Source organism: Monopterus albus, unplaced genomic scaffold, assembly GCF_001952655.1.
Source record: "Monopterus albus unplaced genomic scaffold, M_albus_1.0 scaffold38.1, whole genome shotgun sequence".
Classification (NCBI taxonomy): domain Eukaryota; kingdom Metazoa; phylum Chordata; class Actinopteri; order Synbranchiformes; family Synbranchidae; genus Monopterus; species Monopterus albus.
The window spans coordinates 3,142,605-3,152,434 of NW_018127918.1; the positions used below are offsets into that span (position 1 = coordinate 3,142,605).

General features: G+C 37.6%; 2 protein-coding genes across 8 annotated transcripts in view; both read left to right on the forward strand.

The window, feature by feature from the left end:
* Positions 1 to 5,068, forward strand: part of gria4b (glutamate receptor, ionotropic, AMPA 4b) — an 84,803-nt gene extending 79,735 nt beyond the window's left edge. For 3 of the 5 annotated variants that reach the window (XR_002274824.1, XR_002274825.1, XR_002274826.1), the window contains one exon: positions 1,367 to 1,455. Coding sequence is in view for 2 of the 5 variants with exons in the window: in XM_020598580.1 (XP_020454236.1) it covers positions 1,367 to 1,531 (165 nt within the window). In the remaining 3 variants the exon portion in view is untranslated. Of the gene's footprint in view, positions 1 to 1,366 lie in introns of all 5 variants that reach the window. The other 2 variants (XM_020598580.1, XM_020598581.1) reach the window with 1 other exon arrangement.
* The window catches only part of LOC109959351 (N-acetyltransferase 9-like), a 561,041-nt gene that overhangs the window by 545,380 nt on the left and 5,831 nt on the right, over positions 1 to 9,830 (forward strand). Inside the window, exons 1-2 of one of the 3 annotated variants that reach the window (XM_020598628.1) lie at positions 5,323 to 5,609; positions 6,090 to 6,199. In XM_020598628.1, coding sequence (XP_020454284.1) covers positions 5,482 to 5,609; positions 6,090 to 6,199 — 238 coding nt within the window. In that variant the 5' untranslated portion in view covers positions 5,323 to 5,481. Of the gene's footprint in view, positions 1 to 5,322; positions 5,610 to 5,867; positions 5,916 to 6,089; positions 6,200 to 9,830 lie in introns of those variants that run through there. The other 2 variants (XM_020598630.1, XM_020598629.1) reach the window with 2 other exon arrangements.

Below are 9,830 nucleotides of genomic sequence, written 5' to 3' on the forward strand. Positions count from 1 at the left end.
GTGTTTTCTAACTGTGGTGGCTACACTACTGTATATATATATATATATGTATGTATATGTATATGTATACACTCACTGGCCACTTTATTAGGTCCACCTGTACAATTGTGTGTAATTCAGTGTGTAGTACTTCCACCTTAACATCGGTGTTTTTAAAGATCAGAATGTTTCAGTTTTTGGTGAAATGCATCAATGTATAAAATCAATTACATGTTTATTATTGAGGTCATAGTTATAGTTGTTTTTGGCGGCCTGTTTTAATTTTAGTTTTAGTCTAGTCTTTGTGTGAAGCTGTCATTTTAGTTTTTATTAGTTTTAGTCACATTCATACTATTTTTAGTCTAGTCTAGTTTTAATCGACAAAAACTGATGACATTTAGTCTAGTTTTAGTCAATGAAAATTGCATTTTAGTCTCTTTTTAGTAATGCAATTCTATTTAACCCAGTCAATATAGTATAAGTACCTAGTAGTATAGAGGAAACCAAAAGTTTCTTTTAGCCAGACCCATTTCAAACAAGGTTATCTTATTATATTATTGTTACCTTATAGACTCAACAATACATTCAATACACATTTTGTGTGATTTTGTGGCCACATTTCTCCCCATCTTTTTGACGTTGCCTGCGTCTGCGCAGTGCGGCTTGATGCGGCCCCTGAAGTGAGACACAGGAAACAGAAATACTGCAAAATAATAATAATATAATATAATAAAATAATAATAACTATGACTCATAGTTAAAGGTGGTGTTGTACTGGGCTACAGTATATTCAGAGGTGTTCCTAATATTCTGACCCTGTTGTGGGTGTATTAGGGAGGACAAAAATATAGAGACACCCCTGGATATAATGTCTGTATAATGTACTTAACAGATGTTAAGGCAGAAGTGTTGCATTGAATTACACACAATTGTACAGGTGTACCCAATAAAGTGGCCGGTGAGTGTATATTTAAATGTCCAACTGTACTGTATTGTGAGGCTGTTCTCTGCCTGTTGTTTATAGAGATAATATTGAAGCAAATTGGAGTTTTATTACCAGAAATAATGTAGCTATTGAACTGACAAATCTGAATGGCAATAGCACAATGCTGGTCAAAATACAAATACATTTGGAAGTTTAGCAAGGCTAACGAACATAACATATTACAGACTGTTCTAGTTAGTGGCTAAAGTTTCTTTCTCTTATTTCTTGTGTTTGTTTAATGATCTCTTACAAAAAAAGTTTCTGGCCAGTAGCTTTGTCAGGTGTCTCAGCTGAGAGTAATATCTACACCGTTGATACGAGTCTAAAACTCCAATCTGCAACTGCTCAGGTCTCCTTTTCACCTGCTTTGTGCACAAACCTCTCCTTTATTTTTCTTCTCAGCTAACATTTACAGAAGCCATGAGGAACAAGGCCCGTCTGTCCATCACAGGCAGCGTCGGGGAGAATGGACGGGTGCTGACGCCCGACTGTCCCAAGGCTGTTCATGCCGGCCCCCCCCTCCGCCAGAGCTCTGGCCTCGCCCTGGTCTCCTCTGAGCTCCCGTGAAAACCAAAAACCTCTCAAGTGCCTTATTCCAATAACAGAAAATGAAACAATAATCACACCACCCACAAAACAACCAGAGACTAACAACAGGAAAAAGAATTCACGCACATAACTGGTCACCTCCAGTGGGCGAGAGAGGACCAACAGAGCAGCAAACCACAAATCCACTGGTACAGGTTTGTTGTGGCTCAATGCTTGAATCAGAGGGAATCCACCGGAGCTGTTCAGCCTTCTTTACAACTCCAGTGACGGAGTGAGTAAGAACATAAAAAATATCACGATAAAGATGAAGACCAGAAAACAGTAAACTTGAAACTCAAAACTGCTTTTTTTTTTTTTGGATTGCTATGAATTGGCAAAAACTGAACCACACTCAAGGTTGTTTTCAAACTGAGCAGTATTTGCTACACACACACAAGCAGTATTCAAGAGAAAAAAACCTCACAAGATATCAACAAGTGGACACTGGGACAGTTGTAGCCCAGAGCCGTGAAGATAGGGAAATGATTTGTATTCAGAAAGGCAACAATTAAATCTACTGATATATGCGCAGACATAGGAAACTGTGAAAATAAGTAAATATGTATATTCTGTGAAAAACAAATGCTGATTCTAGCTGTACATAGGGATGACTGTGTAACATGCTTGCTTTCTAAACAGATGTACAAAGCAGGTACTGTAGTGGACAGACAATTCTTTTTTGTAAATCATCCTTCATCACAATAATGAAAAAGATGCCACTTGAAGGCGGGAAGGCAGTGTTGAAATGTATGTGTTGAACTGTATTATATAGGAACATTCAAACTCTAAATGTGAAGAGGTATCAACTGCCCAAATATTCTGATACCTGTTTCATACAAATTCATAAATATATTCAACAGTGAATGTTAACTAGTTCCACTCCCAATCCTTAAACCACAGCCCTCACTGTGCAGACGTAGACCCAGAGTTGCTCACGAGTAGAGCTTTATAAATCAAGTTTCTGCTGTCAGAATATAACTATTTTTTTCAGTCTTTGATCTATTTTTTGTACTGAGAAATTAAAAACTGTCTCCTGATTTTAAATGTCAACAGTTAAGTACTCTGTGTAGGTCTTTTAATCCATTATGTGTTGGGAGATGAGTCGAAATGATGATGCGAATTTGCAAAATGCTACTTCTCCTTTCTCACTATGTTATTTGAAGTGTCTATGATATTTCCAGTGAGGCTGATGAAGCCTGTGTGTGTGCTGAACAATGATCAGAGCCCTTCATGATTGAAACACTGTGGATCCTCTGAGGAGGCTGGATACACTGTAGCAGAAGTGTCTTTGCTCCAGTCTCACTGAGTGAAGTGTCCTCATCTCTTTTGGAAATGGAAGGACAATCTGCAATAGGAAACAAATCATCACTTCTTCAGCAACAGCAGCCAGCAACGGTGCTGCTAAATGTTTTTGTTTATATCAGCTTCTCATCCTGTTCATTCCCTTACACTTGCTGTGGCTGGATGAAAGAAGTCTGCAGCATAGTAAAACCAGCTGAAATATTTCAGGGGAAGCCTTTCTGTCCTGCCATTGCTCTTTAGAGCTGAAATGTGTAAGTGTGTACAATGGCATCTTATTTTGGATCAGTTGTGCATCTTTATTTTGATCTTTTTTTAAGTAAAAAATCTAATTGGAATGTATTGAGTCATTATTTGGCATAAGGAACAGTGCCCACTGTGGTCACAAACGGTAATCAGAGGATACATCAGGGCTGTCCCTGCTCTCCCTTGCTGTTTCTCATGGTGGCAGGAATGTTATCTATATTAATTAACAATAGCAAAGATATGAAACATTTTGTATTTCTGGTTAAAGAAATGATAAGTTAACTGGCAGATGATACCACCTTCTTCATAAAAAATACAGAACAACTTCCATGAATCCTTAATTTAATAGAAATATTTTGTAAGGCTTCCATCTTAAAGTTGGATGTACAGAAATGTGTACTGATGGCCATGCACAGTCCCCCCTTTTCATCTTTGTGCAATATAAAGGTAAAGGCATAATAATGACCGAAGAGGTAAACAATTTGAATAAGTTACACATCATCAAGAATTTAGAAAAACGCATTCCTCATTTAAATGATGGCTATCAATGAACATTTCTATATTTGGAACAATTTTATTATCCAAAACTGAAGGGCCTTCTCATCTAAATTATCCTGCCTCTTCATTGGCAATTCCAAAAAGTCTGATCACAGAGATAGATGATGTCATGTTTAATTTTATTTGGAAAAGCAAACATTATATTTGAAAAAGGGGACATTACTAAATCTGTGGAAGAGTGTGAAATGAATGTTGTCGACTTTGAATCAGTGAATGCTGTTTTAAAACTTAAATGATTTAAAACATTCTTATTGAATGAACAAAATTACTAGTTTTACATTTCTAAAATGATTTTTTAAAAACTTGGTGGTATCAATTTTCTTTTAACATGATTTTCAAATAATTAAGTTACCTATCAAACTGTCCTCCCTTCATCATCAAGCTGTGCAATATTGGAAGCTTGTGTATGTACTGTACATAATTTTACTCCACACTCCACATTGAACAACAGATATGGTACAGAAAATGGCAAGTCTTTATACAATGATGAGTGGAAACAAAAGGGTATCTGGTCACGTCTTGATTTGGAGGATGTGGATAGCTCTTTTTAGGATATGAAAGATTTATTCAAAAATATTATTTGAGCTGCTCAAGTAAACATTTTACATCTGTGATAAAGGCTATTCCTACCGCTGTAATTAATTTGATGAAAGGCTCCTTAGCCTGCTCGGAACATACAACTACACTCCCACTTCTAATTATAGACAACCACAAATTTGTTGATAAGAAGTTAAATAACAAAATTATTAAAGGGGCAGTGAAGACATAATTATATTCAGCAACTTTATCAAGATGACATATCCTGGAAAAGAGCTCTTGACAGGATGTAAAGGAAATCAGAACAGAGTTATCTTCAAAGTTTCCAGTATCAGCTAAAGCTAAGGAAGTACATTTCAAAATTTTAAACAAAATTTACCCCTGCAGTGAACCTCTTCATACACACTTTCATATACATTGTAATGTTTGTGCATTTTGCAAAAATGACATAGAAACAATTGAGCATTTATTGTTTGACTGTATTTATGTAACTAACTTCTGAAGGACATATATGACTGGCTTGCAAAGGGACAAGATTGTGTTCCAGATACTTCCTTTAAGGCTGTGAAGTTTAGTTTTTGTTTAGATGATAAAAATGAGCATTTCTTATACAAAAATGTATTGATTTTGACTCAACAGCATCTTCACAAATGCAGATTTTTCAAATGCACCCCCACATTTTCTGCCTTTTTTTTTTTAAATGAACCGATACTGTATACCAAATCCATAAATTTAGTAGAGAGCAAACATGGAGTAAGATTGTACAGATTGCTTGAACCCCATTTACAACAGGTTTGACATTTTATTTTATTTTTGCTGTAATGTTTTCTTACTGCTCTGATCTTGGACTTAAAACTGATATGAGAAAGATGCCTAATTGACCGTGTGTGTGAATATGAATAAAAAATACATTATGATTTGAAGAATACTTGGGCTGTTACTGATGAAGTTTTACAAGTCAGCAAGAGCACAAGTACAGAGACCTGCGAATATTGGAAAACGCCCCTTAGGAGGAAGATGATTTCCATCAACCCACCGCCCCCTAGTGCGCATGTGCAGTGGACCCAGAACGCGGAAGCAACCCCGGAAGTAAAACAAATTCGCCGCGTGCGCCAGGCGCGCAACATTCAGTGGCGAAAATAAATAGAATAAATGAATGTATTAATGTTAAGAAAAACGTTCCCACAATACAGACATGGAAAAATTTCCTACCTTTTCCCCTTTATACATTCGTAGGAAGAATGGTATCCATCTAGTGATTCGGTATCAAGCTGGGATAATATGTTAATATGTTTATTGTTATAATCGGTCCTATTGGTGTTTGTGTCTGGTTTGGCACCATGAAGATAAACAGGAACACTGTACTGGAGGGACACAAAGTTGTGTTGGTTCCTTACAATGCAAACCACGTGACCAGGTAACGTTAACATTAACACCTGATCAGAGAAGCCTGTCACTTTGTTCTTTTATTTTCCTCTGCTGATATCTTTAGTGATGAGTGTTTGAATGTCATTTCTTTACTATCAGTGTTTAAACATGGCGGATGGGTTTTATTTTGACTTTGACTATTTTGTAAATAAGTCTGCAACTAATAATAATGTTGAGAAAATCTCATCACAAGTTCCATGTAGTAGGTTTTCTGGAGCTTTCATCTCATTTGTCATGGAGCATTTGAAAGCTTTTTGTCCATGTTGGCACAAGGTGAAGAAATAACTTAGGACAGGTGACACATCTGACCCAGCTGTCAATACAAGCTTTTGATCCTTTGACAGTTTGAAGTCTCTTTAACTGATGCAGCAGAACCAGCTCCAGTCCTTTGGCATCTGGATACATGATCAAGTTAAAGCTGTAGAAACCTGCAGTCCCTGTCTCCTATTCACCTGTTTACACTCTTCAGGTATCATGAATGGATGAAGTGTCCTGAGCTGGAGCATCTGACCCCCTCAGAGCCACCGACCCTGGAACAGGAGTACGACATGCAGGGGAGCTGGAGGGAAGACGATGACAGTAAGACTTCTTCTGCAGTAAATGTACACACAGAACATGCTCTTATTCATCCTCTAAAGTAGTTGTTATAAATCTGAAGGCTTGCCAGACTTAGCCTTTAGTCTTAGATTTTTTCATGGGAATAACTGGACACCTTTATTTCTCTGAAAACTACCTAAATAAGAGAGAGAAAAGAATCTTTGGTTGACCTGATCATACAGCAGTGGCTGGAAAGATAAATCTGAGAGAACATCTTTTACTTTTGTTGACTTATTCTAAGTTAGAGTAACAGGTTTTTAAAATTCTGATTTTTTACATAAATTGCCTACATAAATAAGCTAATGACTGTGGTTGGCTCCCAACCAGGGGGGGTTGGAAGTTCAAACCACGGTGCCTGCAGTCCACATGTCGAAGTGTCCTTGGGCAAGACACCGAACCCCCAAGTTACCCCCGATGGTTAGAGCCATCGGTGTGTTGGCGCCACAGATGGCTGCCTCGGTTGTGTACCAGAAAGAAATTCCTTGTGTGTAACATACTTCGCCAAATAAAGGAGATTATTAAGTTTTCCACATTTTGTTATGTTTCAGACTCATCTTAAAACGGAGTCAATTCATTTTTTTCCATCAGCATAAACACACTACTCCACAGTGATAAAGTGAAAAGAGGTTTTTGGAGTGTTTTGAAAATGCATTAAAAATAAAAGTCTAACATATCCCATTTACATACGTCGTCAGACCCTTCACTTAATACTTGGTTAAAGCACATTTGGCAGTAATGATAGCCTCAAGTTTTCTCAAGAACAAAGCTGGAAGATTGGCCCCTGTCTTTTGGAATTTTCTTTTATTCTTCTTGGCAGAATCGTTCAAAGTCACCCAGGTTGGATTGGGAGCGTTGGCGCAAAGCCAAAAATGAAAATGAATCCATTTTAAGATGAATCTGAAACATAACAAAATGTATGCAATTTAAAAGGGTCTGAATACTTTCCATACTGTATATTTGCATGAATTAGATTATTCACAAACAATAAGTAGTACATGTAAATATGTTTAAAAAATAAAATAAAAAACATTCCTTCAGTCAAACTACATTATTGAATGCATGGTCAGGGACTACTTGCAATGCCTCCTTGGACCACCAGGGGGCTGTGGACCACTGGTTGAAAACCACTACTCTTCTCTAAATTGAAGTTTTATGGGGGGTCCTTTGGTTTACCTCAGGGCCCTCTGCACTAGTGGCTATGGCTGTTAGATCACATTGTTGCAGACTGGTCAGTGTGACCACGTTGACCCCTATCCCACGCCAAAAGTGTCTACAATGGGCACATGAGCATCAGAACTGGACCATGAAGCAATAGAAGAAGGTGGTCCGGTCTGATCATGTTTTTGTTTACATCATGAGGAAGGCCAGGTGCATGGAGTAGATATGGCACCAGGAAGATAATGAGCAGCGGCGACAGTGTGAAGCTCTGGGTGATGTTCTGAGGGGAACCTTCATCCTGGCATTCACGTGGGTGTTACTTTGACACAAACCACCTACCTAAACATTGTTGCAGACCAATTACACCCCTCCATGGCAACAGTATTTTCTAATGGCAATGGCCTCTGTCAGCAGGATGATATGCCCTGCCACACTGCAGGACATTCGTGACCATGTGATGATTACATTTCCATAGTAAAACTTAATATTTTACTTAACAGAGTTATGCCTTAATTTGAACCAGGAAAACCCAGAAATCCAACAACAGCTTGTCTACTCTTTATTATTAATAGTTTTGGTGATGTTCACTTTACAATAACTGATTTCATTTTACAATAACTGGCAATATTTTATAATTGTAATATACAGTAACTGACAAGAAAGAAGTTGTAAAAGGACATTTCTAAAAATGTCTCCTGTACAGACAGTGCTTGAAATGTGTGCTTAGTAAGGCCCTGCACCTACAGGTGTAAGAAGGAATCTACACATCAATATTCAGTGCACACATACACACACACACACTCCAGCACTAAGGAAGAGTCATAACATCCCTTTGGTTACAAGGGGTGCTTCTGAATCATTGCTATTAACTGACACTCAGGTGTCAAGCTTTGTTTTCAACCACAATTATTCTGCAGTTTAAATGACTGGATATTGCTTTTACACCAACCTTGTATTTACTGCTACGAGCGTTAAACAAGGTATTATAATGTGAACTGAGTAAGGTTATTTTGTTATAGTAGTAGGTAGGGAGCCTAAATTAACAAAAGTAAAAGTAGTTACTGTTGGTTTGTACAGGTTTCTGTGATTTTCCTGACAGATTTCAAAAGTCTTTGTCAACTTTGTAATGAAAATTCTCATTTTTATAACATGGAGCACAATGTAATTGTGTATTGCTTTAGTAAAAACTTTGTATCTGTAATGTTTATTTAGGGCAAGCGTTGTCATAACACAGTGATTGACCATTTCTCTCAAGTGAAACAGCTAATTGATAGTATTCACTGTGGATAAACTTGTAAGCAACTTTGAATAAGCTGATTGTGTTAATTCTGTCGTCACAGGTCCTGATCCTCCAAATGTCTGGAAACAAGGCATCCATGGCTCTGGAGTTCTTCCTTGATGCTGCAAAGAAACCTGACTACATCCAGGTATTCCTGTCTTTGATAACTTCTGTGCACTTGGCTATATCAGTGTTGAATTTTATAGCAGTAGGTTAAACTATTCTCTAAATTAGACTTTATAGTAGTAACTCTGCTTTTCAGTCATTCAAAGTTGACAACTTGACTATAGGCAACCTTGTAGAATTTAAGTTTTGTCAACTTAAACACTTGCATCTTAATTTGATTGCATTTTTCTCCCACTGCCTCCAATCCAAGATCTTGACATTGTTGGATGGAAGAGTCCTTCCCTGTGAACAATGCAAAACTCAGTCCTGTCAACCCTTCATGAGGACATTGAGGTAAGAGCAACTAGGACAATTTTTGTAAAAACTATTGGCTTAATTATCTTTTTTCCAGGTGTGGCTCATGCTTGGAGTACACTGAAGAACTGAATCAGTGTTTTATCTTTAATAAAACATTGAGAAAGTTTGAGTTCTAATGGCTTTATTGAAGGGGGAAAAAAACCAGAACAAGGCTGAAAAGTCAAACGGGCCTAAAGACTGCACTTTTTTATGGCACTGTTCAGGTCTTGGTTCCTCATTGCATCTAGGTAAAGAACTAAGACTCAAACCTGTGCCTTATGGTAAGACAAGTAAAGCAGAACCAGCAAGTTTAAGTTGCAATAGCTTTATTAAAAGGAGAGACACCCCACATCAGAACAAAGCTGAAAATGTTGAATACAGGACCTGAAAAATCTCAGTACCCTTTATAGGCCAAAATTTCAGCAGCATTTAGAGATGAAGACTCCATAACTGTGGTCCAGGCACATGCAGTGCAACAGCATGGAGAAAATGAGGTATTCCGGCTTGATACCACCCATAGGGATGTCCCATCTTAAACAAAAACTTAAGCAGCTGGGATTGAGAGCCTGCAAAAAAAAAAAGTTCGGTAAACACTTTCAATAATAAATGGTGCATTTATAAATAAACTTGCCTGTCTCTATGCATGTCGTCAAAGCTGCTGTGATTTTCTAGCCACAGGACATCTGGTTAAGGACTACCTAAGGGAGAAATGGA